The sequence below is a fragment of the Peromyscus maniculatus genome, chromosome 12 (assembly GCF_049852395.1).
Source record: "Peromyscus maniculatus bairdii isolate BWxNUB_F1_BW_parent chromosome 12, HU_Pman_BW_mat_3.1, whole genome shotgun sequence".
NCBI lineage: Eukaryota > Metazoa > Chordata > Mammalia > Rodentia > Cricetidae > Peromyscus > Peromyscus maniculatus.
The window spans coordinates 46,159,769-46,184,697 of NC_134863.1; the positions used below are offsets into that span (position 1 = coordinate 46,159,769).

Sequence of the window (24,929 nt, forward strand, 5' to 3'; positions counted from 1 at the left end):
AGGAGGTGGGAAAGGAGAAAGAATATTGTCAAGATACGTTATAGGAAAGTATTTTTCAGTGTTTATAGGAAAGTATTTTTCAGTGTAAAAAAGAAACTATTTATAAGGGCTGAAGAGATGGCTCCACAGTTAAGAGCACTTGTTGCTCTTATAGAGGACCTGGGTTTGACTCCCAGCACCCACACAGTGGTTCACAATCATCTGTGACCCTGGTCCAGGGGATCTAATGCCTTCTTCTTCTGACCTCCATGGACACAAGCATGCACATGGGGTACATACACACATGCAGGCAAAACACCCATACACACACACAAAAAAAAATCTTTTACATTTTTTAAATATATATATCTGTACATTCTTCCAAATGATTGTGCTTTTTGGCCAGGTAGTTTTGTAACTTCATTTCTTTTTTTTTTTTTTTTGTCACTTTGTAATTATAAACACTTACAAAGCACACAACATGACTTTAATGCATGCTTATATATAGTGATTAGAAAAGGGGAAATGTCATATCATCACAAATATTTACCACGTGTTTATGCTGGGAACATTCCAACTCCACTCTAGTCATTTTTTTAAAATAGTCAGTTAGCTATTGTCAGCCATAGTTATCCTGCTACAATAGAACAGTAGTTTCTTCTATCCAACATAACTTTTCCCCAGAACTATCATTTCACTTCAGAATTACATGCAATGTTGAAAAAAAAACACAAATTTTAATTCAGACTGAGTCTATATTTTTCATTCTGCCCATTACCATATACTAACTGTGCTGAAAAAAACATTCTGTTTTGTGTTCAAAATAGATATTTCAGCACAATACCATAATACTTTCAACAGCTGTTAAAATATAGGGTTTGCTCTGGAACACCTTGGTTGTATGCTTACTAAGTTAACTCAGTAGTACTGCCATATCCATGGTCTTTTACTGTAGATAAACATTTATAATATTTAAAAGCTGATCTTGCCTCTTCAAAATTAACTTCACACACCTGTAGTAGAATATTTTAAAGTGTTACTTTTGTTTATGTTGCATTTGTTTAACTCTGTGAAGCTGTATTACTGTGCCTATGTAAAACACCTGATGGGCTAATAAAGATTTGAACGGTCAATAGCAAGGCAGGAGAAAGGATAGGCCGGGCTGGCAGGCAGAGAGGATATATAGAAGGAGAAAACTGGGAGGAGAGATCTAAGATCTAGGAGCCAGAGGAGGAGGAGGACTCCAGGGGCCAGCCACCCAGCCACACAGTGAGCTATGGATTAAGAACAAGATTTACAGAAGTTAGAGAAAAGGAAAAGCCCAGAAGTAAAAGGTATTCGGGATAAGTTAAATTACGGAAAGCTGGCTAAAAACTAAGCCACACTAAGGCCAGGCACTCATAATTAATAAGCCTCTGTATGTGAATTTATTTGGGAGCTGGGTGTTGGGCTTCCCAAAAGAGGGCCAAACACCAACCTACAATACATACCCCTCAAGCACCAGTGACTAGCCCTCAATACCTCTATTCTGGGAAGGGGGGCAGGGAGTTGAGTGCACAGTGCCATGTGGGGGGGGGGGGGTGTTCGGAGAACTACTTTTTGAGAGTTGGTTCTTGCCTTCCACCTTGTAAAGGTAGGGCTTCTCTTGTTTCCGCCATGCTGCATACTCCAGGCCAGCTGGTTCGCAAGCTTCTGGACAGTCCTCATAGTTCCGCCCCATCTTGCCACAGGAGTGCTGGGATTACAGACGGGTGCCACGGCAGGCTTTTTATGTGGATTCAGAGGGCGGAACTCAGGTGTCAGACCTGCACAGCAAGCATGTACTGGGCTGTCTCCCGATAGTCTTGGATTTTTTAAAAAACCTGTTCTGTGAATAAGTAGTCTTGCCTATGTAGCAACAAACATGGTGTGTACCTCCAACATAAAACCCAGCAGCGTAAGGACAAAAGTAGAAGGGTAAAAGGTCTTTAACTTGACGTTGAACAAGCACTACACTTCACTTTTAAAACACTGACCTAAAGTGCAAATCTCTGTTTTCTTAGGCAACGCTGCTGTGGGATGTCCTGTATGCTGTAAAAATATGTTGCTATGACTGATTGATAAATAAAACGCTGATTGGCCAGTAGCCAGGCAGGAAGCATAGGCGGGACTAGCAGAGAGGAGAACTGGGGGAACAGGAAGGCTAAGTGAGGAGACTCCAGCCAGCCGTCCAGGGAGCAGCATGTAAAGGCAGCAGGTAAAACCACAGAACATGTGGTGACATACAGATTAACAGAAATGGGCTGAGTTCAAGTGTAAGAGCTAGATAGTGGTAGGCCTGAGCTAATGGCCCAGCAATTTAATTAATATGAGCTTCTGAGTGATTATTTTATAAGTGGTTGTGGGGTCCATGGGGCTGGGCAGGACTGGAGAAAACTCCAGCTACACAACACCTCTTCTGAACGGGGCCAGGTTCAGACAGACACGAAAGGCATACTTACCAGAGTCCCCTAAATGTGACAAAGACAATGGGCAGAACCCTTTACACCCCGCCCCAGACTCGGGACTGCGTACCTCTGAAAGAAAGCACTGTCCGCCGCAGTGAGAAGGCCCTTCGTGTACCCGCCCTTGAAGTGGTTGATTCTGCTGCTGCAGGGGAGCTTCTTTGGCTTGAAGCAGAACCAGGGCTCCCCGGTGTAGAGATCCGTGAAGTTGCACAGGGGAAGACTTCCCGGGAGACACACGTTGCACTTCATTGTTTCCGAAATCCTTCCCGAGCGGAAGAGACTCTTGAAATAGACCCTGTCTGGTTTCACTTCCTGCAGGTACTGAAGAACTCGAATCCCTTCACTGGGGTGAACCAGAGAGATGGACACTCGAACTCTGCCAGGCCAGAGCAGGGTGAAAAACACTTTGTAAAATCCATTCTGGTAGTCTACCACTCTGCCCACGGCCCCCGCCTGCAGCTTCGGCGAGTGTATTCTGGCCTGCAGGTAGTCTCCGCCATACTTCTTGGGCTTCCCTTGAAAATCATGCACGTGGACCAGCACCTCCAGCTGGCTCCCCACCTTGAAGAAGGCTGCAGAATTCAGGATGACAAAGTAGCTGGAGGAAGGGTCGGTGCTCTTCACAAAAGGGACCAGGTCCACATCAGGCACCTGCCACCTGGAGGCGGCAAGCAAGGCATCCTCTTCTAAGCGTTCCTGGCTGGACAGGGTCTGGTGCTCATACCCACAGTACGGATTCCGGCTAATGCCAGTAGCCTGCGAGGAAATGAACTGTCCACTGCTGTCGATGAACGTCCCTGAGAGAGTCTCATGGTCCAAGTACTAAAGAGGAAGACAACAGAAACCACATTTCTCTGGATATTAGGTAAACAAATCTCCACTTTGGTTTAAATTTGTATAAAATCAACTGAGATGAAACTGCTTCAAAAACCACAGCCTGCAGGGTTCACAGGTATTGTAGCAGAATAAGATTAATGAAAAATTCATAGAGGGGTCTCTCTAGCTTCACAAATCTTACCTCTAGAAGCTATATGTGGGTTCTTACAGTGAATTATCGAAAGGAAAATCTCCTTGAGCCTCTAACCATGGAATGGAGAAATAAGCCATCTTTTAAAAATAATATTGATTAGTATTAACCAAGTGTGGTGGCTTGAATGAATGGCCTCCATAGGCTCATGGGGAGTGGCACTATTAGGAGGTGTGGCCTGGTCAGAGTAGGAATACCTTGTTGAGGAACTGTGTCACTGGGAGTGGGCTTAGCGGTCTCAGATGCTCAAGCCAGGCCCAGTGTCTCTTCCTGCTGCCTGCCGATCTGGATGTAGAACTCTCAGCTCCTCCTCCAGCACCATGTCTGCCTGCATGCCACCATGCTTCCTGCCAGGATGATAATGGACTCAACCTCTGAGCCCGTAAGCAGGCCCCAGTGAAATGCTCTCCTTTGTAAGAGTTACCGGTGGTCACGGTGTCTCTTCCAGCAATGGAAACCCTAACTAAGACATCAGGTGAGAAACAACTTTTCCAAACCCTAAACCCACCTGGGAAAAGTGAAACCTCCAATTCCAGCCTGAACCAACACACGGTAAGGAAGTCCACACGAAGAGGGTACATGCTCACCAAAGGACTCCAGCTCAACACAGACTAGCAGAATGCTTCTCCTCCCGCATACAGGCTACCATTTTACCACAAGCCCATAGAGCAGAGTTTCCTTCACCAAGCTTATCATGTCTAGAATTCAACAACAAATTGCAAGACATAGTAAAGTTTTTAAAATTGAAACAAAGCAAAAACCGAATCTGAAGACAGCCAACAGGAGAAGCGACATCAGGTACTGTAGGAATGCTGGACTTATCAGACAGGCCATTTAAAACAACAGTGAATGTAGCTCAGTGATACTGTGTTTGCCTCACACGGACAAGGCCCTCAGTTCAATACTTAGCACCACAAAAGCCTAATATATATATATTTTATTATATATATATTATATAATATATAGTATATAATAATATATACTATATAATAATATATACTATATACTATATATTATATATATGTATATATATAATAAGTTTTAAAATGAAGCAACTAGGTCTCAGGCTAAGGCCTCTGATGGCCACTCTGGGACCTGTGGACACACATACGGGGGCTCCTCAGGCTGTGGGAGGCTCCAGGGACCTGCAGCAATGGGTGAAGTGTGGCAGCACCACAGGCTGTGGCCACTCATGTCTGGAGCAGCTGTAAAACGAGATCACAAAGATGGTTTGTGCTCCCTGCTGCTCCTCCAGAAGCCGGAACTCTGCTTCTGCACCCAGGCAAGGCCCGGGTTAAGGACTGGAACTCTTGGAAAACAATTGACTGGTGTGACTGTAGAAAAAGGTTGCGAGAGCTACATATGATGACCACCCACCATGTTAGCCTGCGGCCGCTAAACTATCAAAAGAGATCATCTGGGCCACTGAGATGGCCAGGCGAGTAAAGGGGCCTGCCACCTAGCCTGATGAACTGAGTTCAATCCTCAGAACCCGCATGTTGGAAGAAGAGAACCAGTTACTGCAAGTTGTACACAGTGGCCGGTGCACTCACAGAGAATTAAAAAATATATACTTTTTTTAAATTGTTCAAGGAAGACAACCTGACTAAAAGATGGTTTATGAAATCATTGATAAAAAAGAAAAGTGGATGGCAAGCATACCATAATATCCAGGAAGCTAAATATGATACTGAGAGTACAGAGAGCTCTTCTTCCTCTAACACTGGAAATACCAGGTTCAAAGGCTAATCATGTAGATCGTGCTGAGTCACACTGGAAAAGCACAAGATACTAACACTGGCCTGAGAGCAAAACACTGTACCAGCATCAGAAGAACAGTACTCCTTCCCAAGGCTAGTTGCATGCTGCACAACATTTCACAAGAAGGCTCTCTATGCTGAAAACAGGAGATGTGATATGGCCATCCAGGAGCACCTACCTGAAGCCTGTTCCTATGTGAGCATCTCCTGCTTTCCTTAGACATCCTCAACAATATTTAAAGAAAACTCAGTGAGTTGATTTTCATGGGCTCCACCCATCTTTATGGCAGAATACATCAATGCCATTATCTTTGCATGTGCAATCATGGAAGAAGATTATTTGTTAATGTTACTATAGGTCATGGCATTAAGAAAGAAAACAAATGGAACAATAAGGAAAAGGCAAATAAGACGAAGGTAACAATAAAAATATTTTTAATAAAGACATATTTGTGTATAAAAACTACGATGGCTGGATGTTTCCAAAGTGGGGGAGAAAGTTGGGACTTTTGTGTAAGTTATGAAGGTCAGAGTAAGTTACATGAGGCAAAAAATTAGACTTGGAGACAATAGATATACGATATAAACATGTCTAAGTTCAAGAGTCAATACATTGATGATATCAGGCTCTCTGAAATCAGTGCAGTTATTGACCTGCTCTTAATTATTTGTCACAGGAACTTGCTTAAAGAACACAAATATGTCTCACTGGGTTCATTTAGAAGTGTTTGGCTTTGTCCAAGCTTTTCTAAATATTATACAGTAGCTTAAAATATCAGACGGGTGTAACTGACCTTGGAGTGTTCAACAACCATACTTGGAGGCCTATGCTCATGGATGAGGAATTTAAAAGGACAATATTTTGTCCTTTGCCCTCCAAGGTCAACAAGGTCCCAGGGCACTTAGGGACAAATCTCAAAATATCCTGAAACTATGCTAAAGTCACCTGTCCTCTTGTTCAGTGAGGCCATGGAGACCACACTAGGTGGATTCTAGTCAGTGTCTGGTCAACACAGAGGAGGGTCAACACACACAAGAAGAAATGTCTTCATTGTTTCCAAGTGAAGCCACAGTCATGCAGGGTCTTTGATTCGTTCTCAGAAGAGGAAACAACTGTGAAAAGGAAGGCTAGAGGAGCCAGAGGCTCCTCCCAGGCCTGGGTGACCGACCCCTTGAGGTCCAGATCCTTACAGGGCTTGACAATCAAAAGAGAAGGTGGTTAATTTTGGTACCTGCATCGTGGTAGACACCCCAATAGGAAAGCATGACCAAAGGTTAAAATGATTCATGTTTCTTTAATACCAAAGGACCATACTCTGGAGACGTTAGACTTAAATCAATGAGATGTTATTTGGACAACTATTTCTCACTAATGACTTTCTTAATAAGAAAAATACTACCCGGATATAGGACAGAAATGACCTTGGCTCAGTTTCAACGCTGCAGCGCTTACCTGCAGCCAAGAGAGATGGGCTCACTGTTGTTTCAACATAAGGGTGGGGGGGAGTGGGGACAAGCTCCCGGAGATGAGGCTTGCACACCCACCTCCATTCCCCACCCCAGCCCAAGCCCACCCTAGCCCCAGCCACCTGGTCTGTCCTGTGTAGCCATGATCAAGGACAGCCTCATCTTCAACACCCAGAGGAAGCTGCGGCTTCCCAAGTTCTGCCAGCACTGTGGTGGAGTTATGCAACAGCAAATCATCAAGGAGACATCCCGTTTGGTATCTGAGTGAGATGAAATATTTGTAATTTCCCAGGAGGATTACTAATTGGAGGATCTGACAACAAACTGGTTTATAGGCATTATGCTACACTGTATTTTGTCTTCTGTGTGGACTCCTCAGAAAGTGAACTTGGCATTTTAGATCTAATGCAAGTATTTGTGGGACTACTAGACAAATGTTTTGAAAATGTCTGTGAACTGGATTCAATATTCTGCGTGGATAAGGTTCACATTCTTCTTGCAGAATTGTTGATGGGATTAGAGAGCAACGCAAATGAGTTGCTAACACAAATTGATGCAGAAAATAAAGTGAAGCAATCTGAGGCTGGCTTAGCAGACACTACAGCCCTTGATGTATCCGCTGTAAAGAATATGAATCTTAGAGCTGAACATCATTCAGACATTAAAAAATGACATCATGATATCTGTAAGCAAATGTATGGAACTAGAAAAAAAAATCATCCTGAGTGAGGTAACCCAGACCCAGAAAGATAAATGTGGTATGCATTTGCTTAGATGTAGATATTAGCCATTAAATGAATGCTAACCAAGCCACAATCCATCAGTAGACCCATAGAAGCTAGGTATAGAGGAAGGGACTGGGGGGGACGCATGGGAGAGGAAAATAGAATAGATTTCATAGGCAGACAGGGGGTGGGAGGATGGGAACAAAAGGATTGGGTGGGAAGGGAGGCTGGAGTTGAGGGAGGGAATTCGGGGAAAGACAGCTAGAATTGAGGGGCATTTGCTAAGGTTGTATGGAATCTAATCTGGTTATTTTGGAGTTACCTCTTCAGAATGGAAAATGTTAGAGTGCAATAAAAGCTCATTAAGAAAAAAATCTGGTGCCCTCAAGAGAATGGAACCTCTGGCCTGGGTGGAAACCTAACAGTCCGGTTGGGCGAGACCAATCACGTGGCCAAGGCACCACTCCTGAGAAACGGGATTCACCTTCGGCCAGGCTACAGAGATAGGTGGAGTAATTGCTCCTTTAATGAGACACTATACTTTTCCTTCCTCGTCCTAGGCACGGTCAATACAAACCCAGCAGCCAGGAGGGGCAGCAGGCACTGTCCACCGGTTAACTCAGAAAGGTACAGCTTTACCTTGCTGCTGCTGCTGCTGCTGCTGCTGCTGCTGCTGCTGCTGCTGCTGCTGCTGCTGCTGTTTCTTTCTTCCAGATGCTCGCAAGCACCTAGAGGGGCTTTTTCTGAGACTTCGGGCTTCCTTACCCTTTCTCTAAAGCCCCACTCTCTATCAGGTTACTGCTTGTCTGCCATGTGTCTGACCATACTGATTTACACAGCAAGGCTTTTTTTTTTTTTTCCTTCCCTGCTCCTGGTAGCTGCTGAGATCCACAGCTTGCCTGCCTTGGGGTGTTTTTCCTTTTAAACTCCAATAAAATTGTCTTTGAACTTCAAAAAATAATGATAATTTCATGTTAGTGACATTAATTTACTTTTAGTTTGCTAACTTTTTTTTTTTTTTAATGTGCTGTTTGGGGAGCTGTTTACTCCAGAGAAAAAGGAATTATTGTGAGTCTTGAGTATCCCGGAACTGGGAGGATGGCACAAAGACACAGGTGAGATTCTTCCATACACACTGCCATCCCAGGGAAGCTGGAGATGGGAGGGAGCCTGGGGAGCGGGAATGTCACCCTCCTTCCCTCCTGCATCCTTGAGGATTAAAGGTGATGGAGTCCATGGTGTGACCTAACCCGCCAAACAACCAAAACTCAGGGGTTTGGTGCTGCTGGGATGTGCATTATTTAGGAGTCAGAGAAAGAACTTAACCTTCGAGGAGCATCAGTCTTATGTTGAGGGACATATGTTCCTCACGTTTAGTATTTATCACAGTGAACTTATCCACGAGGAGGAGAAATCAAGCTGTTCAAGGTAATGCAGCCACTCCTAAAAATTAGAGCCCTAATTTGATTCTAGGTCCGGTTGGTCTGGAAGATTTTACTTTCTCATTAGTTCACTGTTTCAGTCTGTTGTTCGGCATTTTCATGACCATGAATAAAAGTATGGATATAAAATTTGTATTGGTGTAAGTTATATTAATAGCATTTCACTGAACAGCCATAAGGGGGCATTCATCTTAACAAAGTCATACTTACTGAGCTTCCCACTGACAAGCACTGGGATCTGTGCTTGTGTACATGCGCACTTTTCCTCTTAAAAATTGAAATAAGGCATTCTTTTGGTCATTAAAATGTTAAGTTACAAAATACATGCTACCCCACCTCAAGGATTATCAAGTATTCTGTCAGCACGTTATCAGTCCTCAAACAACAGTACTAGTCAGGGCATTAACCTTAAATCTGCGCAACCCTATAATGAAAAAGATTAAGAATGTGAAAATAATCCACTTGAGAATATTTGCTTCCTGTCCTTCAAGCACTGGGTGTCAACGTTTGCTTGCTCTTGCGTGTACCTCCCACTGCGCCTGCTCTCCAGTGCACCACTGGTATACGAGATGATGCTTAAAAAAGCTTCATTGAGTGTCTGAAGTACTACAAAAGGCAGCTTCTTAATCTATACATCTTCGGAAGTTTTGAAGCCATTTGACTGTTTGAAAATGAACTGTAGTGAGAGTTGAAAACTGCACCTGCATGCATATATTTTTAGCAATAAAGCACGAGCTGAGAATGAAAAAAAATGTCAATTGCAAAACCCAGAATTATTTACACATTTTTATAATTATCAAATTTGAGGTTTCAATAAAAATTTTAAATCCTATGACCAGAATTACAACCTGATTTCTTTTTTCCTGTGTCCTCTGTGGTCTCGTTTTCCAGCTGACATTTCCAAGGTGCCCATTTCTCTAGGCTTTGTTTTAGCTACAAATTCTACAGTATGTACTTCAGTTGTGAGCTAATGGGTTTAAATAATACATTTTTGTAAATAACAATTTGAACTGGAAGCTTTAAAAAACAGAACAATATAATAATGTGTAAAGGGGTCTATTGGAAATATTATGCAGTGGACAAACACAGGAGACTATTTTAAACAGAGAGATAGAAATTCTAAAAAAGAAGGGCTGGAGATTTAAAAACAGAAAGCAGTGCAAATGTAATGAAGAGTGCTTCTGATGTGATCATGCAGACTGGACATGCCGAGGAGAGCCTCTGAACCTCAGGACTCCTCAACAGGAACATCTCCAAGTGAAATTCAAGAACCCCCATGAGATGCGGGCTGACTAGGGTGGTGTGAGAAATACACAGGGAGAATCCCAGAAGGAATAGAAGCAAAGAGAAGAAATATCTGAAGCAACCATGATCCAGAACTCATGCAAATGAATGCCAGACACCAAGCCACTGATCAGGGAGCTGAAGAGATAACTGCCCAACCACAGGTGGTTGATCATATTCAAACTGCACAATCTAAGTCGTGAGAGGAGTCAAAAGAAAATATTACCTTAATTATAAAGCGGTAAAGATAATCACTGTACGCAACTTCTCACAAGAAAACTAGACAAGTGAGAGTGGAGTGAGATGTTTAAAGGAGTAAGATGAATAAAGTCAACCTAGAATTCTGAAATCTGTCCAACTGCCCTTCAAAAGTGCAGTAGAAACACTTTCTCTGACAAATAAAATGTGAAATTAAAGGAAGATGTTACCAACTACACAAAGGAACTACAGGCAGCTAAGGAAAGCTGAGAGCAGAAGAAACAGTCTTCTCCTGGGAAATCAGCCCTGAAAACATACATACAAGTAACATCATATGGACTGAGTGGATTGTATTTATATATTCAGAAACGTGTGTGTGTGTGTGTGTGTGTGTGTGTGTGTGTGTGTGTGTGTGTGTGTGTATGCGCGTGCTGTGGAATAATCCTTCTGTACACTGTGTGAGTATATGTCACTATGGTTGGTTTAATAAACAAGCTGACTGGCCAGTAGCTGAACAGGATAAAGTTAAGCAGGAAAGCAAAACTGAGAATGATGGGATGAGGAAGGGCGGAGTCAGAGGAGTGGACAGCCAGGCAGAGAACGAGTTGGACACAAAATGGGATAGAGGTAAAAGCCACAAGCCTTGGGGAAGCATATAGATTAACAGAAATTGGTTAATTTAAGTTGTAAGAGCTAGTTAGTAACAGGCCTGAACTATTGGCCGAGCTTATAATTAATATAAGCCTCAGTGTGTTTATTTGAGAGCGGTCAGGACAGGAAACGTTGGCCTACATATGGCAGCCCAACGCAGAACAGGAATTTCCACATATGACCTAAAAAAGCTTAAAAGGGAATTCTAAACACACAAAAATGGAGTGAAACTTAGCTTCTTGGTAACTGCTTTTTCTTGGGTAGGCTCTGTTTGCTAGCAGCCAGCAGAGGCATGGTTCCTTTAAGAGACGGCTTCCTGACTCAGCATTAGTGGCAAAAACCACGAGGCTCTTTTAAGAGGTCCTGCTAACAAACACTTTTAAGTGTTTGTTAAGTGGGGTTCATGGGTGGCATGCTACTTGGTGGCAGTGTGGACCCAACAACTTCCCAGAGTTGGAGCGGTAAACATGACTCTCACTGGTACCTCTGCCATGAAGCTAGGTGCTCAGGGAACCAAGGGGAGAAGAGCCAGCCACCAAAGCAGAGGCTTTGTTCCTAGTCAAGCGGCTTAGCAGTTTAAAGTTTGGCTCACTCACGTGGTCAGAAAAGGATAGAGATATGCAGTAAAGACAGATTCAGACAGAAAAACCTCTAAATGGGTTACAGTATGTTTAAAAATATATTTAGGCTTGGGAAAGAAAACAAAAAGAGTAGAAAAAGTTCTTTTAAAAGGAGTAGAGTAATAAAATATAATAAGCCACGTAAAGATGGGAAATACACAGAGAGTCTGGATCCTGTATATTATCGTGTCCAGGCAGCCTGATGTCCCTGTCATTAGGTAACATTTCATCCTTCTGGAGTCTTTGATGGAGTTGAAAACTAAATAGTTAAACTTATAGTTTTCTTCAGTTATTATAGAAAGCAAATTACATATAAAACTTGAGGCTCACCAAGATTAGATAGATAATAGAGTATTTTCTCCAATTTTGCAAAATACAAATAAACTGAATATTGTAACTGTAATTCTGACTTGATAACTATTTTTGTTGTATATAATTTTACTATGTTAAAGTTAAAACTTCCCTTTTTAATTAGACAAAAGGGGGAAATGCTGTGAAATAATCCTCTGTACACTATGTGAATATATGTCACTATGATTGGTTTAATAAACAAGCTGACTGGCCAATAGATGAACAGGATAAAGTTAGGTGGGAAAGCCAAACTGAGAATGATGGGATGAGCAAGGGCAGAGTCAGGAGAATCACCATCCAGACAAAGCATAAGTCAAATACACAAAATGGAATAGAGGTAAAAGCAGCCATAGCCTCAGCACATAGATTAATAGAAATGGGTTAAGTTGTATGAGCTAGTTAGTAACAAGCCTGAGCTATTGGCCGAGTATTTATAATATAAGCCTCAGTGTGTTTATTTGAGAGCAGTTATGGGACAGGAAAGCTGTGTGTGTGTGTGTGTGTGTGTGTGTGTGTGTGTGTGTGTGTGTATTGTGTGTGTGTGTGTGTACTGATATGCAAGTGCCCAGAAGTCCAGAGGGTGTCAGAACCCCTAGAATTGGAGTTACAAGTGCTTATGAACCACCCAATGTGGGTTCTGGGAACAGAATTCAGGTTATCTGGAACAGCAGCAAGTGTTCTTAACCATAAGCCATCTCCAGCCCTTTGTTTTATCTCTGATATGTTTCCATATGTTGCCCAGACTGGCCTTAAACTGCTGGGCTCATATGATCCTCCTGCTTCAGTCTCCAGGGGAACTAAGACCAGAGATGTATGCCACCCAACACTGTAACTGTTTTTCTTATTTTTAATTGATCTGAGAGACAATGATTTGTTTGAAGTGATAACAGAAACGATATATTTGATTCTGTGCACTTCGTATATTCGCATGTGAATGAAATGGATGGCAGAATTAGCACAAGTGGAGGAGAGAGCAACTCTTCCACTGGGTGCAGATATGCGTGGCAAACCTTAGGGCAAGCACTGAAAACTGAACTGAACAGATGAAGGATGGAAAGAAAAGACACAATTCTGCAATCCCAGCTAAGGAGGAGGAAGACGTTAGAAATAGCCGCCACTGGACACTGCAGCAGAAGGTAGTCAAGGCCAGGTATGCTATCTGGATCACACAACTGATGTCCAGTTACACGCAGGGACGCAGGCTGGAGGAAGCATGTACAGTGACTATGCGTGGTTACACCCTGCACGGTGGGAGAAGTAGAAACCCCAGGAGATGACTCACAACCTCTACCGTTTCACTTGTTGGATGAGCGGCTTTATAACTTCCATGCCGAAGAATTCTTCATACCCTGGGAATTGAAAGCACTTAATATTGATCATAGAAATGTCAAGTTATGATTAATCGGGTGGGGAGAAGAATTTTCACTCTTTAAGAAGCCTTGGGGATGAGAAGTCAAAGTGATAACATATGCACCAATCCAGGTATATAATGAAGATAAACCAGACGTGTTTTTTATGATCATGACATTTAAGAAATCAAAAAAGAGAGAAAAAGCTCCTCTGAAAACTGATGTTCTTTTCCTTCTCAGAAGGCATGCTTAGATTTCTATAGTATCATTGTTAAATGAAAATTTACAGAACAGAAAATTTTACATTGTGACTTTCAGAAATGGAAAATCAAGACATAATATTGATCTAATATCCAAAATATATAAGGAACTCAAGAAAACAAATAACCCAATTAAAAAATGGGGTACATGTAGCATGAACCATAAAAGTTCTTATTAATAAAATCAAACCTGAGCCAGATATTGGAGTGAACTGGATGATCAGAGAACCAGAACAAGCCACAGCTACCTCACCTCGCCGGATCCTCAGCTGGTCTTGTTTCCTCAGACTGGATGCTTCTGTGTCCTCATCCCAATGGCTCTCAGCTGAACTGCTGCTGCTAGAAGCCTGAAAGCTTAACCAGCCAAATGCTTAACCAGCCAAATGCTTCTAGTTTCTGGTCTTCACGCCTTATATATCTTTCTGCCTTCTACCACCACTCCCTGGGATTAAAGGCTTGCTCTCTGGGATTAAAGGTGTGAGTCACCATGCCTGGCTGTTTCCAATGTGGCCTTGAACTCACAGAGATCCAGAGGGATTTCTGTCTCTGGAATGCTAGGATTAAAGGCATGAGTGCCACCATTTTCTAGACTCTGTATCTGTTCTCTGACCCCAGATAAGTTTATTAGGGTGCACAATATTTTGGGGAACACAATACCACCACAGGTACAGATCTAAACAGAACTGTCAACATAGGAATCTCAAATGGCTGAGAAGCACTTACAGCTATGTTGAACATCCTTAGCCATCAGGGAAATGTAAATCAAAACCACTTTGATATCCATTTGATACACACCTGTCAGAATGGCAAGATCAACAGCGCACGTGACAGCTCATGTTGGTGAGGATGTGGAGCGCGAGGCGCACACACCCATTGATGGTGGGAGTGCAAACCTGTGCCACCACAATGGAAATTCGTACGGCAGCTCTCAGGAAGATGGGATTCGATCTACCTCAAGATCCAGCTATACCACTCTTGGGCAAATACCCAAAGGGTGCTTCACCCATACTTGCTCAACCATGGTCATTACTACTCTATTCATAATAACCAGAAATTGGAAACAACCTAGTTGTCCCTCAACAGAAGAGTGAATAAAGAAAATGTGGTACATTTACACAATGGAGTATTACTCAGATGTTTTAAAAAAAATGACATCATGAAATTTCCAGGCAAATGGATGGAGCTAGAAAAAAAAATCATCCTGAGTGAGGTATCCCAGACTCAGAAAGATGAATACAGTATATATTTGCTTATATTTGGATATTAGCTGTGAAGTCAATGATAACCAAGTTACAACCTATTGAATCATAAAAGGTAGGTATAGAGTAAGAGACTATAGGAAACAGATTTTGTTAGGAAAGGGAAATAAAAGTTATGGATGGATGGGGGGGACTGGATGGATGGGGGGACTGTAATGAGAGGCTCAAACGGATGGGGTGGAGAGAGGGGTTGTGAGAGGAAATACAGGGAGAGACAGCTAAAATTAAGGGGCATTTTAGGGATATTTATGGAACCTAATATAGTAGAAACTCCCTAAAATATGTACATATATGAAGGTGAACTAAATGGTACCGCCAAATAATAGGGGAGACACAGTCCCAAATGACCATCTCTTATCATCAAAGCTTCCAGTATGGGATCGGGTGACATCTAATTGAGATGTTGGCCAAAGATGCCCCACGGAAATCCCCAAACAACCCAGGCTGTTGCCAAGACAATAAATAGGTTCCTCTCCATAAAATAACAGCAAGGCCTGTTGCTGAAAAGGACACCTACACATCTCACTGAAGGTAGAAGCGTTAAGCTAGTGCCTACATAAAGCCTTCACCCCTACTTACAGCATCTTTGATACAGGAACATCCTCTGCACATTCTCAAAAGAGAAATCTACACACTAAGTCAACCACAAACCCTTTATCTACAATGCTGTCCTGCCTGCAAGATACACTAGGGCAATGGTAGCACAAAGCTTGCGGGAATAATCAACCAACCAATGTCTGGTCTGACTTAAGGCCCACTCCATGAGATGGAACCCATACCCCACACTGCTTTGGTGACCAAGAACCAGAGACTAGATAGCCCAGGGACCCAGGGAAAAATCAAATAATACTAATCTAAAAAGAGAAAAAAAATGTAGTGATAAAATGACTGTTAAGGATACTTTAGTACACTCATGGATCAGTGTCTTCTTCCGCCATCATCAGAGAAGCTTCCTCCTGCAGCAGATGGGAACAAATGTAGAGACCCAAAGCCAGACATCATGCACAGAGAAAGAGACCTTGGAACACACAGCTCTAAATGGGATGTCTCCATCAACTCCCTCCCCTCCGAGCTCAGGGAACTCCATGGACGAGGAGGCAGAAAGAGTGTAAGAGCCAAAGGAGATGGAGGACACCAAAAGAACAAGGCCCTCTAAGTCAACATGAGCCAAGCTCACATGAACTCACAGAGGCTGAAGGAGCAAGCACAGGGCCTGCACAGGTCTATACCAGGTCCTCTATGCATATATTATGGCTTCCAGCTTAGAGGGTTTTTGTTTTTGTTTTTTTTTGTGTGTGTGTATTTTTAAGATCTGTTTATTTATTATGTATACAGTGTTCTGCCTGCATGTGTGCCTGCCGGCCAGAAGATGGCACCAGATCTCATTGCAGATGGTTGTGAGCCACCATGTGGTTATTGGGAATTGAACTCAGAACCTCTGGAAGAGCAGCCAGTGCTCTCAACTGCTAAGCCATCTCTCAAGCCCCCTCAGTTTAGAGTTTTTATGGGATTTCTGAGAGTTTGAACAAGTGGGTCTCTGAATCTTGTGTCCTCTCTTGGATCTTTTCCTTCTACTGGTTTGTCTTGTCCAACTTCGATGTGATGGTTTTTGTTTTATCTTATTATACTTTATTTTGTTTTATATATATATATATATATATATATTATATTTTTAAGAATAAATGAAATGAAATTAATTAATGAATGAAACCTAGACATTAGGGTAAAGGTTAACAACTGAACTGTCACTTATACCTCCTGGGAGATGGAAAATCAGTTTTCTCCAGTGGAGTGACCCTGGGTATGTCAACCACTCCAGGACAGGCCTCATGTTCAGGAGTAGGTGACCAACACACAATGGACTCCACAGTTTGTGTGTGTGTGTGTGTGTGTGTGTGTGTGTGTGTGTGTGTGTGTGTGTATGTGTGTGTGTTTGGGGTTTGTTTCCTTTTCGGGCGGGACTTTCTTTTCTTGGTTTTATTGTTATATTGGTTTTTTGTTTGTTTGTTTGTTTGTTTTTTTTTGAGAAAGAACTTAAAAGTTGGGTGAGTAGGGAGGGGAAGACCATCTGGAAGGACTTGGCGGAGGGGAAGAATATGATCAAATAATTTAAATTTTAAAATTTGCTTTAAATAATAACATATATATATATATATATATATATATATATATTTTTTTTTTTTTTTTTTTTTTTTTTTTTTTAAATGTCATGGGGAAAACCAAACTGACACTGAAAAATTCCCCTTACTGGAGAATACGTTTCAGGAAATGTTTCTGCCTCGCTTTTCCTTTTCAGTTGCTGAGACAGTAGAGTAGGAGGGACCAAATCATGCATTTTGTGCTCACAATGTTTACTCTGCTTCCTGTCCCTGTACCTGCTGCCTCTCTGCGGGTGTCTCTTGTTCCATGCGTAGCCAGAACAACTACCCAAGATCCGCTGACAGGCCGATGTGACCAAGTGTAGGAATGACTAGTTACTCAGTGCTAAACCACCTGCTTCCCTGCAAATGTGGGGTGGAGAAGGTTAATCTACAACCCACCTGTACAGTTTTATGGGCCAATAACCCCAGCACTTGGAAGGCTAACACAGGAGCATGGCAAGTGTGAGGTCACCATGAGCAACACAGCAAGACCCTGTCGCAAAACTAAAAATAAAGGAATGAAAAAAGTCAATTTCCTTTCTTCTCATAGGTGGCAGCTCTCTCCCAAAAAGATAATAAAGATAGCTTCAGGTCTGTCATCTTTTTACATGCAGAGCCAAACTCTTCAATCCGTCATAAGCTATGGGTTAGTGCGAGCACTGGGTACCTGCCCACAGCCATTGAACTTCTTGCCTGATGAATAAAAGCAAAGCCATTTGCTGACCTGTGAACTCTAAGGTGGACCTGACTGATGAAGGAATGGTCCTATGTTCATCAATGGAGAGGAGGACATGAGGAGGCTGCTGGAGTCTTGATTGACACATGCCCCAAATCCTATAGTAACAACTACAAAAGTCCCCCTGATAACATCACAGTCCTCTCCTGGTAACTGCTGAAACTGCTGGATTTTCCTTACAAATGGAAAAAGAGAAAAAAGTGCAAGTAACCTGTTCCCAGGAATAATGATCCTTTTAAGGCCATTTCTAAAGAATATCATTCATGTCATCTAGACATGAACAAGGAAGCAACTACTCCATTGCTGAAACGGCCCTTCTACCCATCTACCCACGAGGGAGGATGCCACAGATAAGAGCTACCACTCATAGGAGAGCAACACTGAGCAACAGAAAGACCTTGAGTCCCAACAGAACGCTGCTCAACCTATCTGCAGACTTCCAAATGAGTAACACTCTCTAGCATTACAGCTGCTTTGAATCAAATGTCTTTACCTGCAGCCCAAAACCCCAATATACCAGTATTACGCTACATGTAGTCAACGCAACCTTACACAGAAAGAACACTACTGGAGGACCACAATGCCTAACCTTAAAAGATACTGCCCAGAAAAAAAAATAAAAAAAAGATACTGCCCAGAGACAGCGACAAAAACAGACATGTAGTGTAAAGAGCTGCATGCAGCCGCGCCTCAAAGATGGCGCTGGCTTCCGCCTTCCACCCTCCCGACGGTGAGTGCTCTCTGTGATAAACAACTCCTTATTTGGCTAAGGCTAAGGATTTGGCTTGCTTCCGCGTACCTGGACCTATCCGCAGTACCCACGTAGCAGATTGGGGTTGGCTGCCCAGAAGCTATTTAGGTTGTGGGTTGGCTTTCCCCGGGGTCAGAAGTCAGAAGATTGTTTCAAGGTTCCTGAATAAACTGCTTGGAGAAGAGCCTGGTGTTGCGTCTTCCTTGCTGGTCGAGGCAGGCGCGACAATGTAGACCACTGGAATAGGTGAGAGGACCCAGTACAAACTGACACAACTACGATCACTTCACTTTGACAAAGGCTCCGGGAACACACACTTGGGGAAAAGACAGCCTGTTGAACAAATGACGCTAGCAAAGCTGGATCTACACCGCAGAGGATGAACTTAGATCCACATCTCAACCCTGCACAGAAAGCAGCTCAAAAAGAATCAAAGACCATCACTGAATACTTGAAACACTGAAAAATATAGGTAATACACGTGAAATTTATTGGTATAGGCGAGAAGACGAAGGAACCAGTCCCAAGAATCACCAAGAAATGGGATTACATGGAATTAAGAAGTTTCTGCAGAACAAAGGAAACCTTCAGCAGAGTGAACAGACAGCTTCCATATGGGACGGGAGAAAGTCTTTGGCATCTCTACCTCAGACAGGAGGCTGATCTCTAGAATATATAAAGAACTGCAAAAACTGACTCCAGATGCACAAAGCTGCCGATCAATAAAAGAAGAAATACAAATAGCCAATTTTTTTTTTCTTTAATGTTCAACATCCTTAGCCATTGGGGAAATACAGATTAGAACAACTATCTCACTCCAGTCAGAAAGGCTATAATCAGAAACCAAATGACAACAAATGCCGGTAAGGATATAGGGGGAAGGAACCCCTGTGCACTGCCGGTGGGAATGTAAACTGATACAACTGTTAAGGAAATTCCTCAACATTAAAAAAAAAAAAAAAAAAAAAAAAAAAAAAAAAAAAGATCCGATGACCAACTCCAGCACTCTGGGGCAGCTAAAAAAGGGAACTTTACGTCCAACTCCAGAACTCTGCGGAAGGTACAAAAGGAACTTTACGTCCTGCCATGTTTGCTGCCACGTTCTTCACAACAGCAAGGAGCTGGCACTAGTTAGCTGTCCATCACGCCCATCAACTGACAACGGAAAATGAAAATACAGCAAACACATACGACAGAAGTTTACTTAGCTATGAAGAAAAATGAAATTGCAGCAGAGAGATGACTCAACAGTTAAGAGTGCTTAGTGTTCTTCCAGAACCCACCATGGGCAGCTCACAACAGCCTGTAACTCCAGCTCCAGGGAAATCCAACACCTCCGGTCTCCACGGCACCTGGACTCACATACACATGTACACAGATACACGCACATACACATGATTTTAAAAATAAAATAAAATAAGTCTTAAAAAGAAAGAAATTTATTGAAAATGGACGCAATTGGAATATATAAAGTGAGGTAACCCAGTCTCAGAAAGACAGAACTCACACATTCTCTCTCTGATGCAGGCCCTAACTTTTAGCATTTGTATGTATGTAAATAAAGGGCTGTAAGACAGGATCTAGCCCCAAGGACCACAAAAGAACAAGAGGTGCCCGGGTCCTGAAAGCGGATGGGCGCCTAGTGTGGTGTGAGGAGCCAACAGACGGGGCGGGGACAGAGAAGAAAGGAGAGAAGGAAACAACCTAATCAAACATCCTTTGGAAACTGCTAAAATCGAAACGACTTCTTTGGACACTAATAAGAACTTAAAAAATTAGCCAGGCATGGTGGTGCACACCTTTAATTCCAGCACTCAGGAGGCAGAGGCAGGTGGATCTCTGTGAGTTGGAGGCCAGTGTGGTCTACAAAGTGAGTTCTAGAACAGCAAACCCTGTCTCAAAAAAATAGGGGGGGGGGGAGAAAGAAAGAAAAAGAAGAAAATTAAAAGGCATGAGATTCATACTGAAAAAATACATAAAATATTTGTAAATAAGGCCATGCTCAAATGCATTTATCAGAGAAATGTCTCCCTGCACTCTTTCCTGTATGTTCCACCTCACGGTATTTTTTTAATTAAAATTGAGCGTGTTCATTTTAGATAGTTCCGACATGTTAACTGCATGAAGAACATAGGGTCAGAAACACAGAATGGAATGGATTACGGGATGGGAGGCCGCCAAGCTTCGGAGTTCTCGCCATGTCACTCTGCACTCGTCACCGTAAACAGAAGCATCTGGAATGCACGGCAGTCCTCTCGTCGTGGACCCGGTGGCCTCTTCTTTCAATAGAAAGAACTCACTTATTGTTTCCAGGATGGGAACTGCCTTTCGTCACTGGTTCCTGCCACCTCCCTTCTTCACTGCCACTGGGGCTATCCACTCAGACAGTTAGAGCTTCTAACGAGCATTCAGTCCAGAAGTTTCCAATGCATCAGGACTAAAAGGACTCTCCTGACTCTTTTTCCTGACTATAATAACCCTAACAGTCTGCTTGCCTATCTCTCTCTCTCTCTCTCTTGCTCTCTCCCTCCCTCCCCTCTCTTCCTCACCTACCCAAGACCTATAGATTATCTTTTTTTCCTCTATTATTACACTCATGCTGTTTGATGTAGTAAAAACGGACATGGGTGCAAACACCCACACTAAGGTGCTAAAAGCTGTTCCTCTCCGTAGTCTTTCATGGTGGGCTCCATCCTGCAGTCCTTTCTTCCAGTTTCCTATACACAAACCTTCTGGATTCCGTCCTCTTCTTCCACCTTTCCACCCTCTACCTGCTCCACAAGCAAGAACCCCCAAACAACTCACTCTTCTGTAGCAAAGACCGCTGCCACCATCCCAGTCTCTTGCCCTCTTCCATGAGGGGAAGGCCTGAGGCTCCCGATAGATCACAAGTAATCAAATAACAAGAACACCCACAAGGGACGTGCACTCCGTCCTCCCCAGGGTCCTGTGCTCCATCCGTGTTCTATGCCCTTTCCTCTCCTTCTCCAGTGTTACTTCTCCCCCACCCCCAACGGGCTATTAGAAACAGTTAACGGACTGAGCCCTCCATCTGAAGCAATTTCAAACAATAAGGCCCAGATATATTAAATTACGGCTTTTCCAGACATTGAACATGAGACTGTAAAGAAGTGTAATTACCTCATAATTACCTTTCGCTTACTCCCTTGAGAGGGTCCAGGCTACAGCACAGGAAAGGGTGAAAGGGGGTGGAATTGCCTGAGTCACAGAGATGGAACTGGAGAGTGTTGCATTAAAAGGCCAAGCAGGGGTTGGGGAGATGACTCAGTGAGTTAAAAAAAAAAATCACTTGCCACACAAGCCTGAAGACCCTGAGTTTGATCCCCAGGACCCACAAAAAAATAATAATAATAATAATGCCAGATGTAGAGATAGCAACAGTAAACTCACCATGGTGAGATGGGAGGTGGAGACAGAAAAAAAAAATCTACCAAAAGTTCATCAGTCAGCTAGCCTGGAGTACATAGAACAGTGAGACCCTGCCTCAAAACAAAGTAGAAGACTGACTCCAAAAGTTGTTCTGACCGCACGCACGCACGCACGCACGCACGCATGCACTTACTTTAAGATAAAGTATAATCATAATTTACAGGATATAGTAATAGTTTCAGAAAGAAAAAATGTGCCATCCAAAGACTGGAGCATCCAGCAGAGTGCTGATGAACACATATAAGAAACTGTAATACTGGTGGGCGGCAGTGGAGCACGCCTTTAATCCTAGCACTGGAGAGGCCAGACTGGTCTACAGAGTGAATTCCAGGATAGTCAGGGCTGTTACACAAAAAAACTCTATCTCAAAAACCAAAAAGAAAGAAGGAAAGGAAGGAAGGAAGGAAGGAAGGAAGGAAGGAAGGAAGGAAGGAAGGAAGGAAGGAAGGAAGGAAGGAAGGAAGGAAGGGAAAGAAACTGTAATACCAGAGGCTGCAAAAAGAATCACATAAAGGCATGATGGAGAACACTAACCCAAGCTCACTTGAGAACAAAACTCCTTCCCTTGCCGGGCGGTGGTGGCGCATGCCTTTAATCCCAGCACTCGGGAGGCAGAGCCAGGCGGATCTCTGTGAGTTCGAGGCTAGCCTGGGCTACCAAGTGAGTTCCAGGAAAGGCGCAAAGCTACACAGAGAAACCCTGTCTCAGAAAAACCAAAAAAAAAAAAAAAAAAAAAACTCCTTCCCACCGCCTAGACTGAAAAACCTCAATATTCACAGCTGTGGTAGACTGCTCAGAAGCGTGTCTGCTAACAGACGTGTCATTTGAATGCTGTGCAGAGGACTGGAACAAAATGCACTCACAGCAGTAATGGCCATGCTCCTGTCAGTTGACCACGGTGGGGCTCATTGAAATCAGGAACGTGCTGCTGGCCAACAAGGTACCCACACCACCTATGCTGGTGACTGGACCAAAGAAGAACTCTGCCTTCATGAGCTGCATCTGTACTAACAAAATACCTCAGACTCAAATAGGCATTTTTCTCCCTATAGTTCTGGAAGCTGTCTGAGATCAGAGGGTGGGCATGATTAGGGGTCGTGGAAATTATCTTCTTCCCAACTTACAGAAAGCTACAGTTTATGAGCACAGCCTTTCCATAACTACTCTCTTTTCCTTTTCCTGGAAGAGCATTAATCTCACTAGGGCTCCTCACAGCAAATTATAAATTTAACTTTCTCCCCAATGTCCCACCCCAGTTGTCCTCACACTGAAATTTAGTGCTTCAATATTTGACTACTGGGGTGGGGTGGATAAAGAGCTCTTGTTTCCAGGTCTAGCCATGACCACAAAAATCCCCGAGGGCACCACTGAATTTTAAGAAATCCACAACTGATTAAGACTGGAGAAAAAAGTAGGAGCCAGCGAAGCCACAAGACTGAGCATCTCCGTCTTCACCTTCAGACTGATATTCCAGCAGGTGTATGACAAGGACAGAACCTACAACTCCAAAATAATGGACATAACAGAGTATGCACGGTCCCGCCACAGTATGTCCGCATACTGTGACATCAGTACCCTAGTCCATCATGAATGGGGACAAGTGAGTCCTGGGCTTTTCTAGGAAAACTGGAAACAGCCCTCCATATGCTGACAAGGTATGAGGGTTAATATTGACTATCAACTTGGTAGGATCTCTAACCACATAGGAGACAAACTGTGGACGTGTCTGTGAGAGAGTTTCTAGACCACGTTAACTGAGCTGGGAGGAGCTGCTGGAAATGTGGCCGGCAGCACTCCACAGGCTACCTCTGCGGGCACAGCCCCAACCACACTGCAAAAGAAGAGTCAGCAGAGCTAGATGGAAACAGGGGATTGGCCTCTTTGACTAACCACCAAAAAGCAACCAATTCAGCTAAGATTTGTTTGTGAAGCAAGAAAATAAAGAGTTCTCTCTTAAAAAAAAAATTTAGTAAAAACTCTAAGCACAAATCCAAGACCTTTTATATACTCCAAGTATTGACTCTAGGACACAGTCAACGTCAAAGTGATCAGAACCGGAAAGGGAATGAAAATCATGACACAACTGAAAATGAAGGGCATGTGATTCAAAGAGAAACAAAGATGAGCACCATCTCACCAAATGAAATCTCACTGTGCCAGGCACGCTGGTACACAGGTGTAATCCCAGCACTTGAGAAGCTAAGGCAGGACACCCCACCCCAACCCCCACCATAAGTGTGAGGTCACCCTGAGCTAGAACAGTGACTCCTAGGCTAGCCTGGGCTACAAAATGAGATCTTATTTCAAAAAGCAAAAAGAAAAGAAAAAGATCTTATTTCTGACCACATCGAGTTCATAAACATGGAGATACAATGTGTCAATTAAAAAAAAAAAAAACAAAAAAAAAACAAGAAACCCTGTCTCAAAAAAAAAAAAAACAATAAAAAAGTAGTAATAACGCCAGAAGTAAACATCCATAAAAGGGAAAGATGGCCTGCTTCCACTAACGAACTCTGGGAAGCCAGCTGTCTGATACCTAGGAAATGCTGGCTCTACCCCATTTTCTGATGCTGAGACTCGGGTACAGGAATCCCAGCGTCACCAGCTTGAGCCAACCGTGCCGGCCTACACAGTACGCACCATTTGCTGTGCTGTTTTCAGCGCGCTAGGCAGATACACTGAGGACATTTCATCATCCAGACCTGTAAATCAGGGAACTGAGTCGGGGCGGTGAGGTGCCTTGCCGGTGGCCGCACAACTCATACCGTGCAGGACATGGAGCAGAGACAGAAACCGCAGAGCTGCCCCACGCCACACCCGTCACCAGCTCCGACAGCTGGATCCAGAGACTCCCTTCTTACATCCATTTCGTTACTGGGGAAACATGAATCAACACATTTAAGAGAAACCTAAATTCCTCAGAGATTACGGGCACCTCTTGGTAGCCATACACCGCAGATCTCAGTTATACATGGTGTTTTGAATTACTTGCT

The 24,929-nt window shown here is 43.2% G+C and overlaps 1 protein-coding gene and 1 pseudogene across 7 annotated transcripts in view; one reads left to right on the forward strand and one right to left on the reverse strand.

Annotated features, from left to right (window-relative positions):
- Positions 1 to 24,929, reverse strand: part of Nxpe3 (neurexophilin and PC-esterase domain family member 3) — a 64,044-nt gene that overhangs the window by 17,035 nt on the left and 22,080 nt on the right. For 3 of the 6 annotated variants that reach the window (XM_076548989.1, XM_076548991.1, XM_076548992.1), the window contains 2 exons: positions 3,690 to 3,839; positions 2,533 to 3,287 (listed from right to left, as the gene is read on the reverse strand). In XM_076548989.1, coding sequence (XP_076405104.1) covers positions 2,533 to 3,287; positions 3,690 to 3,839 — 905 coding nt within the window. Of the gene's footprint in view, positions 1 to 2,532; positions 3,288 to 3,689; positions 4,473 to 24,929 lie in introns of those variants that run through there. The other 3 variants (XM_076548993.1, XM_076548994.1, XM_076548988.1) reach the window with 2 other exon arrangements.
- On the forward strand, positions 4,554 to 14,762 carry LOC143268134 (protein archease pseudogene; annotated as a pseudogene). Its single transcript, XR_013043780.1, has one exon. The product of XR_013043780.1 is annotated as a protein archease pseudogene (transcript).